Source organism: Calonectris borealis, chromosome 13 (assembly GCF_964195595.1).
Source record: "Calonectris borealis chromosome 13, bCalBor7.hap1.2, whole genome shotgun sequence".
Lineage (NCBI taxonomy): Eukaryota > Metazoa > Chordata > Aves > Procellariiformes > Procellariidae > Calonectris > Calonectris borealis.
In genome coordinates this window covers 20,400,196-20,418,630 of record NC_134324.1, presented here as the reverse complement: position 1 = coordinate 20,418,630, position 18,435 = coordinate 20,400,196, and the positions used below count along the sequence as shown (strand labels likewise).

At 38.2% G+C, this 18,435-nt stretch overlaps 1 protein-coding gene across 1 annotated transcript in view; it reads right to left on the bottom strand.

Moving 5' to 3' along the window:
• The window catches only part of TMEM164 (transmembrane protein 164), a 42,908-nt gene that overhangs the window by 2,780 nt on the left and 21,693 nt on the right, over positions 1–18,435 (bottom strand). The window contains exons 5-6 of the mRNA XM_075162446.1: positions 10,197–10,275; positions 212–312 (exon numbers count right to left, since the gene is read on the bottom strand). Of these exons, the coding sequence (XP_075018547.1) occupies positions 212–312; positions 10,197–10,275 (180 nt within the window). The remainder of the gene's footprint in view (positions 1–211; positions 313–10,196; positions 10,276–18,435) is intronic.

Sequence of the window (18,435 nt, the reverse complement as noted above, 5' to 3'; positions counted from 1 at the left end):
ATAGATGGATTTATGCAGGTACATAACCAATTTATGAAATATTTTAGCAATACTTGTGAGATATGAGATACAAATGCCCATTAGAACATGCAATTAGAAATTTGCATGCAAGTAGTCTTATCCATATATATCTGGACACTTTGAAAAACTAGTCAGTGTTTGCTTTGAATGTGCTTGCAGACTATCCATTTCTTAACCTATATTTACTTACCAATCCCAGAATCTGCAAGATGCTAAAATGATATACAAACATAAACCCCGTGGATAAAAGAGCCCACCAGAAATTGCAGAGTGGTTCTGGAGTGTAGATACCTTGAAAAGAAAGCAATACATTAGTATTCGGCTGAATTGCTGTGTCCATCAAACACTCATGAATAATCCTCTCTCTTCTCCTCTGTGGATGTTAGGGCATCTGGCTTTAGCTGATAACCTACTCAATACCATTATACTAATTAATATTTCAGAGCCTTATTTCTTACCTGGAGCGTCCTGATCAGTTTTTTCCCTTATTCTGGTCCAGCAGTAAAATGTACAATACGTTACCTCATTAAGCTTGCCTATTTTTCACCAACACCAGTGATTTTTACCTCATTCTTTCTTCTACCACAGAAGTACTAAATGATTTTAAAATACAGTAATGGTATGTAATGAATCTTCAAAAATCAGGTTATTTATACTTAAAACACCTGCTTCTTAGGGGGGTATGACTTCAGCATGCACAGAACTAACCTAGGTAGTGGCAGTTACTGCACAGCACTGTCTTAGAGCATAGCCTAATTGCCATTTCCTAATTTTATGTTTAACAACTATTAAAAAGTAACTTGCACCAATAATGCCTAGGAACAGAAAAGCTGTATAAAGTAGTCAATCCATTAATGACAGACTGTGCTTTTAAATGAAAACAGCTATGAGGTATTTTCAGATATACACTACAAACAATTTTATAATCAGTAGATATCACAGATACTGTAAAATATTTTTCTCCCTTCAAATGAAGTAGCAGATACTACATTATTCCTGGGTTCACCCTTCTCTTTCCTCCTGAAACTAGGTTTTGTCAATTTACTGACAAAACACAATGTCACGTGATCTAGAATGTACCAAGGAAATCAGATCTAATAAAAGTACCGTTAGATACAAGACTTTTTTTGGAATTAAATTTTCAAACATCATATGGTGAGAACAAAAACAGTTTACAGAGTTCTCAAGACTCTTACTAGCAGACATGAAAATTTCCATGTAAGATATGGGGAAAAATATTATTTTCCTTATGCTTTAATAACTTTACCTAGGGACACAAAAGAAAAAGATGCACAATGTCATGCTGCTCAGCTGCTATAAGAAGTTGTAGAGATTATAAAAATACGCTGGCATTTTTTATCTGCCTTTGTGTGCTCTCTGATCCATTAGATATTATTAAATATTGGAACATATATCCAGTACTCAAAGGATAGCTTACAGCAGAGTGCAATATTCATATTAGCCTTTGCTAGCTAGCACATTCAGTAATTACCAGGAAGATTCAACAGATTTCAGCATATACTGTACAAGGCTACTGGGAACTCAAATAACTACACATGCGTAGCTAGCTACGACAGAACTCACCAGACTAAAGCTGGTATGAATATACCTATGTATGGTATCGTATGTAGATAAAGGCAAATAACTGCTGTTACTTGCTTTACCACACCACCATATAGTGGTGCATCCTGTCTCAGGTTTAAAATCCCTAGAGGACTGCTTTCTCAATCCCTGTTGCCCTTTTACAATTATTTTCTGCATAGTTTTCTCCCATAGTTTGTGCCTATCATGCCAGTTTAGATTGATTTTGCAGTAGCTACCTGAAATAATCTAATTTAAATATCATCTTGTGAATGTTACAAATTCAAAATTACCTATTTTATTGTCTAGAACTGTACATCTGTTCATTGTCCACTCAAAATAACATAGCTTCTCTGTTGCTAGTCAACAGAGAGTAAGGAGTTGATTGTATGCTTGAATGACAGCAGCACATATGCACCCCATATATCACCCACTGACTTTAATGAGCAACAATATTAGTGTAATTACCCAAGATACAACTGCACACCATGTTTTAGTAAGCAAGCTGTGACTTGGTGCAACGATGATAAATATGAGCAGAGAAGCTACTTTGAAAGCATAAGGCAGCTAATAAGATTTCTTATCCAATGGGTAGGTGAAGGTCAGAATAAGCAAAATCCAAAGGTAAAAGTGAACTCTACATGAGTAACTTTAAGTGGAGTGCTCTACAGGTAAAGGGAAAAAATTCACAACAGTCTAACTCTTTGAACATACTTAGCAAGCATGATCTAAGAGCTGGTATCCTATTTAGAAAACGGTACAGGAGACTTTTCTTAAACAGCAATGATATTCATTAAACTCCACTGCCTGAAAACATCAGATACGTGACACCACCTTGAATACGGTTTTTCATTCCAATGAGCAAGAGAAGAAGCAACTAGCCTTGGTGTCAGAGTTCAGGAGACCATGGCTCTGTTTTTGGCTGCACCAACTTTAAGTGACCTGGTCAAGCTACACAGAAACTCTTTGTGTTACCTCCTCAGCTGTAGGGTAAAGAAAACCCAATCATTTAACTTGCAAAGTTTTTTTGTATTGTCTTTGCAGTTTTAGGTGCACATTTAACCTAGATGGAAAACACAAAATAACATTTAAATAAGGTATCTAAAACAGCTCCCAGGAACTGGCGGAGTAGTGCTATGTCAAATTTGGTTTCACGTGAACTCTCCTGGTTGGCAGTTGCCTGTGTTATTTCACAAGTATTCTACAAAGCCTGAGAACAGATGGTAGTAGTCTAAAGAGGTAAACACTCAGAAAAGCTAGAATCCAGAGACCTTGATATCTGGGGGACTTACAGTGCAGGTAGTATATAAACACTAAAATAGACAAGTGAACCCAGCTATGAAACAAGACTGGAGGGAGAAAGCAGTCATTAAAAGACTAAGGAAATTGCACAAGATGACAAAACAGATCAGTGACATAATTTGGCTTTGAACCCAAGCTTCCCATATCCAGCTTCAATCTAGTCAGGGAATCATGTTTCAGAAGTCACTTAGGAGAGTGGAGTTAGGTTCCTCCAGCAAAGAATTTCATACTGCTACGTCGTCTCTCTGTTGCAAAACTTCAAAAAATACATTAGCAACTCTCACCCCCTACAGACTTTTGATCTCGCTATGTAATAGAAAAATCCCTCCTTGCTAGACTTTGCAATTCTGAAAATAATAGTGTGATTTTCAGCAATATCATTATTTGGACATCAAGGGACAGAAAGGAAACGACCTCCACACAAAAACATTTCAGAGAGCTCTGGATTCCCAAGTGTGCTTTGGGAAAGTAATTTTAAATTCATACCTGGGATATTTTCTGTACGTTTCCATTAGATAAATAATCACTATAGATTTTATTACTCTATGGTCCTGCTATTCAACAGATGACTGTTTAATGGAGCAATGTAGTCTATTTTCTGTAGTACACAGTCTGTTAACAGAAACATACAAACAGGAAAATTGAGTGGTTGGTTGAATGGCCTGTGTTGGCTTTGGCAAAAGCTACTGGCTGCTTACATAGGAGATTAATTTCAACAGGTAGCAGTGAGTTTCACTCTCTATTCACTAAGGATCACAGGCAATTCTTATATGTTAAGGACTTTCAAAAATTTAATCCAACTGGCACTAATCTCATTCTCAAAAATGCTCACGCCCCAGACAGCTGAGACCGTTGCAAATCAGGGTCATCCAAGTAGGCTGTATATTTGCTCTTGTGTTGAAATAGCATGGCAGTGGACATTTCAGTTTAAATTAAACTTCATTATTTCAATAGCATTGATAGGAAGGATTTCACATAGATTCAAGAGTTTGGGGTTCATCATCTGCTTCTGCAACAAGAACATGCCAAGTGGTTAATTTTGCCATCCAGGAAATGGAAGCATGGCTTTAAAAATCTAAAGATCAAAGAGACTCATTTTCTTTCATACTGCTTCCCCCCCTCAATGTGTCGTGCTAGTTCTAGTGTTCTTATGAACTATTATTTTTATTTAAAGTTCTCAAAACATAGGCTTGTAAAAATGTGAATGCAACTTAATAGAAAGTAATACTCCTTTTGTATTTCTGTGAAAACATAATGTAGGAGAAAATTACTCCTCTGTTTGAATTAGAACCTAAATATAGTACATTTTTTTAATTTAGTAGGGTGTTACAATAATATCTTTTTCCTAATTCATGTCTTGCTTTCATTCCCACTGCATTTGATAGAGCTTTACCAGTTTTCCAGCCTAGCACACTCTCCTTCAGTAGTCTCACAATTACAGGTAGACCTGCTTAATCCAAAACTCGAAGCAACTATTACAATTCCTTCATTTTCAAGCTTATAAAAATATGAGGACAAATTTATTTCCATTTTACTTCGCTTGATCAAGGAGTTAATTCTAGTAGTGTGGCCTATTGAGCTAGCCTAGAGACCAAACTTCCTTTCCAGGGGAAAACAGGAAAAATATTCTCAAGAGGATGAGCCTGAAATCCACCGTTTCCCCTACAGCTGTTCTGAATCTACGTGTAGGTTTCAAAATACTACCTTATGCCAGGAGATTTCTGTTTCCCCGAACGCCAGCTACTGTCATCAGAATTGGCTCAGGCAGGGGTCTTACATTACCTGCTCCTCTCAGGAACCACTTTTTACGTTACATAAAGAAGCAGCAGCAGTTCTTCCTCTTCCTTCATATAGTAGTAGTTCTTCCATATACTGGTACATACCCTTCTAAACTTCTCTATCTCCTACAGAGAGAGAGACGTCTTTTACAGACCTTGGGCCCACTCAGAGAATGCCACATTAACTTACTTATTTAGTTCTAAGTGTTTCATAATAGGCCACCATAGTTCAAAGGAACCCTAACTGCCCAGTGCATAAAGCTGAGGGTCACACGACAGAGACATGTCCCCTCCTCTTCCTTTCCAGCTCTCTTAAATCATCGAACAAGATTATCCTGAAACCATCAAGCTACAAGAGAGACTGCAGCATGAGCCTGCAGCCAGAGCAACCGCACACACCTCCGGTTGCTGAAGAGTGCCGCAGCTACCCTGCTCTCGAGGTGCCATAGAACAAGCACAGCTGGACAGTGAACCAAGCATTTACGTCTAATACATGGGATTCAGGAGGTAGAGAAAAGCTGGAATAGGAACATGGAAGCTGCCAGCAGGAGAGTAGGAGAATAATACACAAGAGTTGACAGGTCTCCAAGTAATTAAGAGTTTCAGTGAAAGAGCTGTACCGCACATTATCAAGTATTTCAATGAGGATGGAGATAAACTAGATTTATGACTACCTAACTATATTCAAATATACAGTGATTTTTTTTTTCCTGGATCACTACTAAGGTATATAATAAAGCCTGCTTTGTAACTCCATTTAAAAGCTAAGGAAAGATATTGCTAAATACACGTAAGTGTCACAAAGTGGGGAAGCAGCTGAGAAAGGGTACAACAGCTAGAAATGTCTTTAAATATGGTAATTCCTCACTCTTGCCAGCAAGTCCTAACAGCTAATGGAAAACACAAGTTTAGATCCGCAGTTGCTTTAATTGCACTTTCCTAGTTTACAGCCACAGGAAAAATGATCCTTTCATCTGTACTTGCTATCTATATTCTACATCTTACAACTTAGCCTAGCTTCTCATTAGGTAAGAAACACTGCACTACCCTTAAGAAAGCTGGCTATACAGAGCTGCTTCTGTCCATCTTCTGAAGCGCGACAGGGGCATGCTCCATGAGGGGGAAAAAAGAAAAAAAAGAAATTATCAACTTCCACTGACCTTCTGACAATGCCATAGAACTTCATCTCTTCTGATGCCACTTTTGAAGACACTTAGATCAAAAAAGAAAAGGGCTTTATGACTTGAGTCAGAGAGACGGTTTCTTTATTGCTTATAAAGATACAGCATTTGTCTTTTAAGCTGAAAATTCTGACTCTACTCCCATCAAACAACTCATCTACTTAATTATTTAGGGTGTATATGTCTGTCCACTTGTGCACAGGTGTGCAACAGTGAATCAGCTCTTAAAATACATGGGATTGCAGGACTGTCCAGAATTTGCAAGGCCATTACTGTAAGTTTTGGCTTCAAAAGAAGATTCTCCCCCGAAAAAAAAATACAACCAAATCAATTTACTCTCTCCACAGTGTGGACAACCTGCATTTGAATTGTGAATTTTGAGAATTTGCATAGCCATTTTGACAGAGTGGATGCTGGAGACCATCTCCCCCTGCAGGCTGAAGTGTCAGAACCACACAACCATTCAGTGGTACCAATACAAAGGTCTCTGATTAAGCATACATGATATCCTGGAACTTCAGGTACTGTTCATACATCAGATTGCTCCTTAAAGTGACAAAATCCTAAAAAAACTCAACGCCAACATCCTTTTCTACTTCATTAAGTTATTAAGTCAACTAAATAATGCTGGGGATCTCAAAACACAAGAAAGATTATCCCCTGAACTCCATTGCTAGGAAGGTGCTATAAATTAACCCTTATTTCAAACTGCTGTGGAATGATATAATTTGCTCACAGCACTCAGGAAATAACAATTCCACTTCTTCAATACGATTCCGCAATTCCACAAATTTCAATATGATTTGAAGCTCTGAAATAAGGTGCACATCTAATCTTGTCAAATCCATCCAAAAATCTGACCAAACTAGCTTAAGGACCGAGACAGTCAAGAACTGTGAGTCTCTAAGGCTGATGCAGTGCAAACTAGATTTTTTTTTTTCATTATCTTAAGAGTATAGTTAGAAAAACTAAGTTGTCCTGAACACCACTGAAGGTCTCGAATACCTTGATCTTAGGAGGTCAGATTAATGCACTGTTGAAATAGTTGCGGCAAGTTTGAGACATGACACTTCCTCAGCTGCCATCTCCCTAAGCCTTCTATCAGCAATCTGTATCCCAGTAGCATGAAGTATAATTATCTGAGCATACTCATATGCTTCAGAAGACTGGCTTAGTTGTAGATGAAAGTGGTTTGAGGAGTTTTTCAATGAAGGGGTTGGTTCCATGATCTAAATCTGCGCTGCTGTGGTTCCTGTCTTCTTCCTTCCACCTTCACCATTCACTGTACCTCCCTTTTGCCAATCCTAGCACTCAGATGACACAACAGTAAACCAGTCCAGAAGCTACAAAAGCATTCATACTTTTTTTGACAAGGAAGCAAGGGTCTCACCTCCTAAGGACAAGGGAAAACAGTGACCTACAGCTCTGGTTCAGCCTATCCAGCTATTTCAGGAATGCTGCATCCTGCCCAGATGCATACTGTAAGTTTTGGCAGGGTTCACAGGTGATACAAGGTGAGATTCATTCAGCAACAAAGGTGCCAACTGCAGATATACTTCACGTAAGAACTGCCTTGAGTTAGTAATCTTCTATGCCGGCCTGTTATATCTGCACTACATCTATTTTGCATGAGAGCCTCTTATTGCAGCCAAGAAAGATCTGAGCCATAGTGCATAAGCATTTATTTTGTCTAGCCTGGCATGCATGTGTATGTATACATGCGTATGAGCACTTGGAAAGAAAATATATTAGAAAAGGAAATACGGAAATTTATATTCACTCAGTACAGAGGGGAGGGAGAGGGAAGAGGGAGAGAGAAAGAGGTCTTAATCCCCAACAGGGCATGGATCCTTCAGCTTCAGTGAGTTCACTGTGCAAGACTGAAGCCTGAGTTCTGAACATCTCTCTCGTCAATTTGATCCTAAGCGTGGTAAAGCCCCCACACTTACATGGGGGGGGACGACATGAAGGCGATGCTGCCAGTGCAACATGACCTGTTGTCACCACTGCAACCAACAGCAGGGAGAGAAAGAACATAAATGATTACAGCCCTTGCTTACTGTCACCCAGTTTCCTTTTAAAAAGAAAACACTTCAACAGGTAATTGAGTATGTGTGCATGACTGGTATGATACTTGATTAGCATGTCAACAAACTTGGACATGCAGTTCTGTATAGAATGAGCCTCAACTCAACTCTGCTTCAGGTGTTCTGCTCAACCTTCCTTTGAAAAATGTTAATGCTACAATTGAGATCCTATTAAGGCCATCAGTAATATTGGCAGATTCCCAATAAAACTGAAGTAGTATATTTTTCCATATACAATCCATTCTTTTTCATTTTTCCAATTTGACTACCCTTCAATTACTTCTCCCAATCATAATCCATAGATTCACTGATGGAAATTTCTATTTAAAATACAGAAATAAAGCTGCATGCTGATCAACATCACTGATGAAAAAGCAATTTTCACAAGATATAGTTAGGATAGAGGGTATGATCTACTCAGAAAGTACTTCAAAGAAAGGTGCTAGTGAAATGACAAAATATTAATAAATGTTTTCAGGCCAAGTAATTTTTCCATCAAAAATCATACATTAGGTCTCCTGTGGCACTAGCTATAACTACTACAAAAGTCCATGGGTGTTTTGCTAACGAGGTATTACAGTCAGTCAGGTGATCAGGAGCTAACGGCATAAGAAAATGAAGTTATTAGTTACACAGCCTAGGGCAATCTCGATATATTTAGCCAACAAAGTTTTTAGAAATTTCACTGCTATCATGTCAACATTAGATGGCAGCAAATATCTGTAAATTAATAAAGGGCAAAAATTTAGAAAACTGCACTAGGATGACAACTGTACAACACAAAGCTCTTCAAACTGCAGATACAGTCCTATCAGCCCCAGAAAACAGGTGCTGAAGAACCCAGAGAACCTTTACTTCAAAACAAACAAAAAACCAAACCAAACCAGCCAAACAAACAAAAATCAGAGGAACACATCGAGGGACATCCAAGGCCAAATTTTAAGGCAAGAGAAATACATATCTTAAAATGATGTTATATAGGAACTTCAAGGCCATCAAAAGAAGTGATTTAATGACATCACAAGAGCTTGGTTTGTCATTGCCTACAGTGTACCACGTGGCTGTTTACACTTTCTGCACTCCCCCCCGCCCCTTCTGCAATGATTAGGAGTTTGTGTAACTTCTACAACTGTACTGCACCCTAGCATTACTTGCCAGAATTTTAAGATATCAAAGATGGATTAAAATTAAATGTGGCTGGCATATTTCTCTGGTAAGAGAAAGAAACAGAATGATCTTTTGAAGTATGATACTTTACTTTTTCCTTTGGATCATTTTTATTTAGTTTCACTCAGCAGTGAAAAACAAAAAGGTTACAGAGCCATAGTGAAATGAGTGTGAAGAATTGTAAGTGACTGCTGGTATAAAACACAAAAGATTCACCAGAATGGAAGAAGCTGACTATGCTTGTTCTAAGCATTTGCTAAATTGTATCCCATTGCTTGACATCACATTCTTGGGGTTTTCATTAAAGGCTACTGAACATCTGGACCATAAATTATCATCTTTTATTTCCTGAATGGAACAATTCCGCTCTGCTAGAAAATGCAGCTGGAGGCATGTCAACGCTAGAGGGGGGCAGAGCATCACACCAGATGAATACATACCGCATTCCCTTCTAAGGAGCAACAATTCGAAAAACCACTGGCCAGTGGGACAATTTGGGATTCCCAGACTTACTGCACTACTATGGTATATGCAAGATAGTAATCTTCTTAGAAGAGATAACAAGCAAGCTAGTTCATTTCACTATTATGTGTCACTACATTTCATTACAGCTTCAGAATTTCAGGAATTTATCTAACTAGCCAACTAATATTTACATTGGGATAGAATAATAATTTTTTTTCAGCTCATTTTAAGTTGCAGTACTTCTCAAGAGACATCCAAGAAGGCAAAAGTCTTAAAAATGCACCCCACCAACAACTTAGAATGTTGCAAGATGGCAGAGATGCTACTCAAGAAGACAGTGCATGTTATGCCAATACATTCTTGATATGCCTTTGGGCAAAAGACCATTTTTTTAATACCCATTTCAGTGCCTGAAGTCTTTGTTACCAAAGTTACAAGTCCAACAAGTCTTTGTTACCCGGTTACAACTCCAACATAACATCACAAACTTTTAAGTAACAACATAAAGAAAATTGGTAAAAAAGAGCAAGAGTAAAGCCTGTGGTAACCATTAAGCACAGCTTTTTCATTGCATGGGACTAATTCAATACGTATAGAGTAAATTGCCAACCTACCTCCTTTTCGCAGCAAATAGATGGGCACAACATAAAGCATCACATGCTGGATGTAATAAATTTCCATTTCAAATGGAAGCTGTGGAATAAGGAAAATATTTGTAAATGTTTTTCATCACTAACAACTGAGTTACAAGGAACCATTCTCCTTATGACCCATGACAATCCCTTCAGTTCAGTTATTTTATCACTTATGTGTATTAACAAAGAGATGACATTAATGGCCAGTGCTTTGAAAGTGCAGCTAACTGTACCCATTCCATTCCCCTTGCCACAAACGCAAAGCAGCACTTCCAGTAGACAATTCTCAAAATTAGCCAGAAGCACAACAAAGAAGGAATAACACAAGATTGCTCTTTTCCCTTTCTTAGTTAGCATAAATTACCAATAACAATGCAAAAACCTAAAGTAATCAAACCAGAAACTATACACACCCCATATGACAGTAGCATACTTAGAAAGAAAAGATAATTGCTACCTTGCGAGTGATAGAACTCTATAAATGAGGTCTTTTATATATAAAAGTATATAAATAAATGTATAAAAGTAATTACTGAGGAGGCCTGTGCAAAAATCAAAAGACCTGATTTGTACCAATCTGCATGCCTTTGTGAAACTGCTAAGCTTCACCAAATATAAAATAAAACATAAAATAACCAATATTTTATTGGTTTTAAAGAGAAGCTGGAGAAGGATGTATGTAAACAAGTTACCAGTTAGTAGTAAATCAGGTATTTCTCACCTGCTGACAACTTTTGGAAAATTATAATTACTGCTTATATAATATGTGCTTAGTTGAATTCATGTTACTTCTTAGAGAAGTCAGACAGACTGTGCTAAAATAATACTGTGCTAAAAATAACTTGAACCACAACTCTCAGTTTAATTTGAGCCCCTTAATCCAGACCCAACTAATTCTAGCTCTTTATCAGTTAGAAAAGATGATGCAATGTCTTTGAAAGTTATTCCCATCTGTAAATGCCTTTGCCTATATCTATTTGTTAAACTAAACCAACACATTTAAAACTGGACAGTAGTAGGAAAGACTCAAATTCAAAATTCAGAATTCAACTTCTTGCTGCAGCTCACTTACAAAGCTGAAAAGACATACTTTTCCATTATTTTTCAGAAGTGAAAACTGGACACTACCACCACACAATTATGAAATCTCACAGGAATAACGCAAAGCCATTAGCTTTGGTTCAAATGCAGACTCATTCTATCATTCTACAGGCTAAAGCAAATCCAGATGCAAGTCCTACCATCATGGCTTGTCTGTTGAGAAGGAAAAAAAAAAAAAAAAAAAGACAAAAAAGCCTTCCTTTTCTATTATTGTTCTAAGATACTGAAGTCGTAGTGTTGAAACAGAAACATTGCAAAAATTTCTACATCAACAGAAGTAAAGAGAGGTTGAAACAGAGTTTTGTTTTCTTCCTAAATAGCAGTCAATAAACAGCTGGTAATTAATATAGTGATCTTTTAAATTCAACAACAATTCTTATATCCTATTTTGAATGTAAAAGATGCTAAAACCAACAGCTGGATTCTCCTAGTCCTGGCATCCCCAGCTGAACACTATCAGTGTCCTGATTGCAGCCTCCAAGATGTTCAGCCAACTCTTAGGAGACTAAGCTAAAAAAATCTTCCATACAATCTGTTGGGTTATTTTATTCCAAGTATTCCATATCAAAACATAAAACCAAGCAAGACAATATTATGCAAAAGCAAGAACTTCACGGAAGTTGTGAGGTTTCCTGAATCTGAACCTTTTCCACTGTGCCTTCTTGAAAGACACAGAGGGCAAAGTGAGGGAATCAAAATTGTTTGGAAAGAGGCTAAAGCAGTTTTCCTAATTGGAGAAAAAGCTGTACCTCTCCCAGTTGGAACAGGCACATTTCAGAAACAATAGCTCCTGATATGAACGACATAATGTGAGGCACTCACTCCTGCCAAGGAGCATTCTCTATTTAGTATCTGCGGTTTCATAAGGGCTTCTACACTCGCCGAGTTGTGAGGGTCAGTTACACAAACACTACGCCCAGGACACTTCTGAGAACAGAGTAACAGTTGTTTTGCTGCACTAGTATTGGCAATATTTTTTTTGTGTAAAACAAAACATCTTTTTTTCACTATAAAAGATTGCTTGTTCTGAAGCCTGGCTAATTATGCAAGTGCATTTCCTGGTATAGAGCTGCAAAAGCAGAATTCCTGTACAAGCAAGCACTCAATTTGTACAGCCAGGCTACAACAAACAGAAAAAGAATAAATACAAAAGATGAACTATAAAGTTGTACTGAGCAATTGACTCACCTAGCTCTAAAGGTCTTGTCTATAAATCATTTTATCAATAAAAGACTCACTCACAGATAGCAGATAGGTACACCTTTTATATGCAGAGAGAAACTGCAAGTGAAGACAAGGTAGAAGGCATCACCCATCAATCTAGGATTTAAAGAACCTCTTTGTGAAAACAAGTAAGCACTTCATCAAGTGGTAAAGTTTGAGAAATTAAAAAACCAAAGCAACACTTACAGAACAAAGTCAGTCAAAATACTGAGTTGGTCCTTCTAATAATATTTGACTATAGGCACCCATGAAGGCCATGTGTATTTAAACCCAGACTCCAACAATCTCCAAAGTGGACCTTCTTCATAGGCCCCAAGAGACTTGTCCTCTCCTGTCAGATGCCACGGTGGAAACCTAGCAGCCACTCCAAAGAGCATTTATTCCCTAGTAACAAACCAATGATGTTCATGGTACATTTCTTCAACCACTCCTGTCCCCAGAGACATTCAGAATCACTGGATATTTGTTACCAAGATAGACTCATCTGAACTGTGTACATTAGTTGTTAATTTATTTGCTGGTTTTTTTATACTAAACTCCTGTCTCCCTTAGCAGCTGCCAGCATCACTCTTCCTGCATTTCATCTTGTTTCCCTTACTCAGAATCTTAAAAAAACTAATGATACAAGACAAAAGGACAAATTACCTGTTTCTTCTACTAACTTATATTCTAGGCTCCCTTAACAGTGTAAAGGAATACAGAGGACAGGCTACTCTGTTACTCAAGATAGTAAGTTTTTCTCCTTTAAAGATTCTTACTTGTGGCAAAGCAAATCTGCTTCATCCTTTCATAGGTTTTAACATTGGTATAAAATCATACATGTTTCAAAACACACCAAACTAATACTGACAAATACAATATTCCTCAAACATACAAGATCAAAACATGCTAATAAAGTACTCTGGAAATAAATATTCAGACTATTCACTTTTTACATTTTGTAACAAAGTTTCTGTTAGAAAATAAATAGTGTTTTGTTCCTCCAGGAAGAGTTTGGCTCAAAGCAGCCACCTGTGTTTCTAGCCCCCACATCAGCCTGATATGATGCAGATTCAAAAGTGCTGCGTTCCCTGGACACAGGCTAAAGGCCCTCTGGAAAGTACCAAGAACAGTGAGCAGGCGGTAGACCTCCACCCCAGGAACAGGTAAGTTCTGTACAGTTCTACTAGCCTAGCTAAACTCCTAGCAGCTGCTTACATTGCTTGTGAGACTGTGGAAAGGAGAAACTGTATCACAAAGGATTAGAGCTCACCCTTGCATCTCTGAGCATGAAGAGCCACAGCCATCAACAGCAGTCCTCTGACCACGTACTTGATGTCCTAACTTAAACCAGCTAGCCCTAAGGAAGCAACTAGGTCTTTCCATTGACTGCACTAAGCTTCAGAAAAATCTCTTCAATACAGCGTAGAGTTGAGCCCGAAAGTCAGATATTCAGATGACAGTTTCTCCCAAAAGAGTATGGCACACAATACTAGTTTAAACCCATTTAGACACAGCAATTGGTTTTCAGTGGGCTAGGACATTAACACTTTGCTCTGTTTTCTGAAAGTAGTACACCTCCCTCTGTTAATTATTTATACCTTGGCCTTATATTTGCAACAACAGCTCAAGCACTGTAATGTGCAAGAGCTCCCTCTCCATCATCCTCTACAAGGACTGCAGAGTATGGCAGAAAAAGGAACAGAAAGAATTCAACTCCCAGATTCTGGTCTTCTCTGTAGCACGTCCAGCATGCAGTCTAGTGAACATCGCAAGTCATTCTGTACCAGTCACCTTCTTAGACATAATCAGTAACTCAGATTCATAGCCTATAATCAGTAACTAGTTTCCTAATCATAATCAGTAATCAAAGAAATAAACAAGAAACATAGGTTTTTCTTTCTACCCGCAAAGCAGACCACAGAAGAGATTAAACAACAGAGAGGAGGAACCTACATAAAGTTATACAATACAAAAACCATCAGGCAAACAGCTACTAGGCCCATGTAACTGGTTACTTCTCAGCATATTTAAGATTGTGATAGCAAATTACTTATTTGGCAGAAAAGAAACAGCTGCCAGAGAAGCTTAGAAGAATGGTCTAAAAATGGACATGAAGACTTAAAAGAAAACAACACAAAACAAAATCCAAACACAAGTGGCATTTGGAAAACAGACTATTTCCAGTCTTACCAGGACTCATTTCTCCAGCGTACATCCAAACTGGCAAACAGCCAAGAAGTTGACCAATGCTCAAGTTATTGTTACACTATTCAGGCAGTTCCACAGTTCTGGTACCAGCTTATACATCAGGCATAGATCAGAAAAGACATTTCCATATATTTGAATATTGGGAAAGAGTAAACTGAGAAAAAATTTTATGTTAATATTGGCATTAATCTCAACAGCAAAGCCCCATGAAGTAAAGGAGAAGCACTGCTGTCACCCATCTGCATGAGAGTCTAAAGCAGCATCCCAGGTTTTATTTGCAACAATTCCTTTTCATTATATTTTAGGGGCAGAGTGTTTCGTTCAGATATCCTGCCATACACCCGCTTGTCTGTAATGGGTATGAATGCATATTGATGAGTCCCAATAAACAATCTCTGTTTCAAGTAGGTGTCTCAACCAGTATCCACGCCCCCAGCCATTCTACACAATCCAGTGAGCGCATGGAATTATAATTCCCTTATAGTAGCACTAATTCATCAGTTTTATCAATGAATTTTATCTAGTTCTCATTTTCAATTAATCCTGTTAGGGTGGGGCATATATACAGAGGGAAAGAATCAGAATCCGCACCTGCTACCAAAGGCAGTGTTAGCGTGCATGAGCTATACAACTCATGAGTTTATAAAAGAGCATCTCTTGTGCTGACAGTCTGTAGAGTGAAGACACTGTAGAACACAGGACTAGAAATAATATTCTGCTACCAGGGTGGAGGGGACCAGAAACATAACAAAACAAGAAACACGGCTATATTTTCACTTGTATATGAATTTTAGAAAATCCAGCTAGGGCAAGGCCCCAGGATTCCAACTCATGACATACCCAAATTCCAACAAGTTTTAAGAGAATTTTTTTCTTGGTGTGCTGGTTTTGGCTGGGATAGAGTTCATTTTCTTCATAGTAGCTAGTACGGGGCTATGTTCTGGATTTGGGCTGGAAACAGTGTTGATAACACAGGGATGTTTTCGTTACTGCTGAGCAGTGCTTGCACAGAGTCAAGGTCTTTTCTGCTCCTCACCCCACCCCACCAGCAAGTAGGCTGGGGGGCACAGGGAGTTGGGAGGGGACACAGCTGGATCAGCTGACCCCAACTGACCAAAGGGCTATTCCATACCATATGACATCATGCTCAGTATATAAAGCTGGGGGAAGAAGAAGGAAGGGGGGATGTTCGGAGTGATGGCCGTAACCGTTACGCGTGACGGAGCCCTGCTTTCCTGGAGATGGCTGAACACCTGCCTGCCGGCAGGAAGGAGTGAATAAATTCCTCATTTTGCTTTGCTGGCATGCGCGGCTTTTGCTTTCCCTATTAAGCTGTCTTTATCTCAACCCACGAGTTTTCTCACTTTTACCCTTTCAATCTTCTCCCCCATCCCACCGGGGAGGAGTGAGCGAGTGGCCACGAGCAAGCGGGGCTTAGTTGCCGGCTGGGGTTAAACCACGACACTTGGCCTGTTACTACAGAGGATGGTGCTCACCAAGAAAATCAGGAAAAGGCACTGTTCAGTGCACTGCTGATCTCAACTGAATGCATTTGTTTTGACTTTTATCAGTGTTCTGAGTATTTGACTAGCACTATATTTGATGTTTATTGTGTCTCATAAAAAGGCACCACTGTCTTCTGGTCACTCCATTTGATTATACAAACCAGCTCACATGAATGATGCAACAGACACAATCAGGCATTTGTAGAGTCAAGTCTAAAAACAGGAATTATATGAGGTAAATAATACCAATTTCAGAAATAGGATTTTTCCAGTTCCTCTAACGATTATATTAGGACTACTTATCACCACCAGCAGAAAGTACATTTACATTACCAAATAAAAGTGTGATTGTAGACTCCACTTACACACCCATACCATTTTAATGCACATAGCATAGATAACTGCCGACAGATACAGAAACCTTGGCTTTAGATCTACCAGCAACCAAAGCACAATCTATCAACAGCACCCAACGTGCAACTGTTCCGTTGTTTCTCCTTGTGCCAGTTAGATTAAGCTAATTTAGATACCACATAATGTGCTACCATAATCTATTCCATTTTGCTGTGTAGCCACACGCATTTCAGGCAAACTATTTAGTACAGTGAATTATTACCTTAACAGTCAACAGAAATGCAGTAGGCAATGATCAGATGCACTACACAGAGTGCACTGTAAGTACTGCTCAGAGTATGATTCTGTTCCTAAAACAGATTTAGAATGCGTACCTCTCAAGCCAAATAGTTCTAATAATAGAATATAGCAGCTTCTGGTAACATTAAAACTGCACCATCTCAGCTGTGTGAGCAGAGACAGCAAGTCCAACACCTCTGGGACATGTCCTGTTTTTTACTTTATCTATATCAACATTTTCAGGACATCAGCTTGCAAAAAAACACTTTTAAACCAGTGGAAAGAGTTTCCCTTAAAATTTGATTAATGCAATATGAAAGTTCAAACAAAACCAGTTACTCTCCAAACACTTGGAGTCTTTGTGGCAGTTAAATGAATTTACTCGCATAGCTAGGTTATCAGGACCTACGCTGTATTCCATATAATATAAATACAGAGTATAAATGCAGAGTAAAAAGAAATCCTTCTACTCCTGTGTATCATCTTCTACCTTTCTAGGGTCCCACTTGGGAACCGAACAATCTGACTCCCTCAGCATCTTCTTCTGTATTTACTTAAAGGTCATAAAAGCCTATTTTCCATGTGAATTATTAATGCTGACAAGAATGATTTGCATCATGAGAAGGGAATGAAATTATGAGAGAAAATTAAAATACTCTTTATTTCTGAAATGGTAATAAGAACTCACAAACATTAGCTGAATAAGGAACAGACTGTTTTGTCTTTATCCAATGACTGTTCCAATGCACAAAAATTAACTCCATCAGCACATTGTAAATAATTTTGCAAAACTGGAATATTTAGTTGCCAAATAAATACAAGTGGGTGCATCTGTTGCTCAAGACTGTTAGTTGTTGGCACCTCAACATCATGCCAAGGCAGGAAAATATTTTCTTGGAAAGAACAGAATAGACTGACCTCATCTTTCAGAATACATTTTTTTGGAACACTATCCCAGGTGCCCATTACAGTCCAACAAGATTTTTAATGAGGATAGTGTCACTGAAAGGTTAAAACAACAGAAGATAGAAACTTTCTACTGTAGTTTCAATTAATATCTCAACTTTCCATTTCCACTGGCAACAGCCAAATATTTAAGAATAGTTTTGAAATGACTGAGGTTCTAAAAAAGTTTAACAGATACATTACAAGAAAATGGAAAATGTCAAATTATGCTAGAAGCTTCCAAAAATTTCTTTTTCAGCATAATTTAGCATTAAATCATATATACAAAAAGAATACTTACAATGCATTAAGAAACATAATCGGTAGCAAAAATATGTGACCCTAACAGATTGCGCCACAAAATGTTGTAAGTAGTGTTCTGGAAATTACTTTGAACAGGTTAACACTTAGAACCAAAATCCTGACACCCACTAGTTCCTAAACAAACATCCATCAGCTGGTGAAGTAATTATTATCTTTCATTCTGTATCTTCTGCCTCTTGTCCCTTTCAGATTATTGGTACATACAAATAAAACTATACTTCTAATATTTTCTCCTGCATCTCACAGGTTTCATCTCCATAATGATACACAATTTGCTAGCTAGCATGTACATGCCT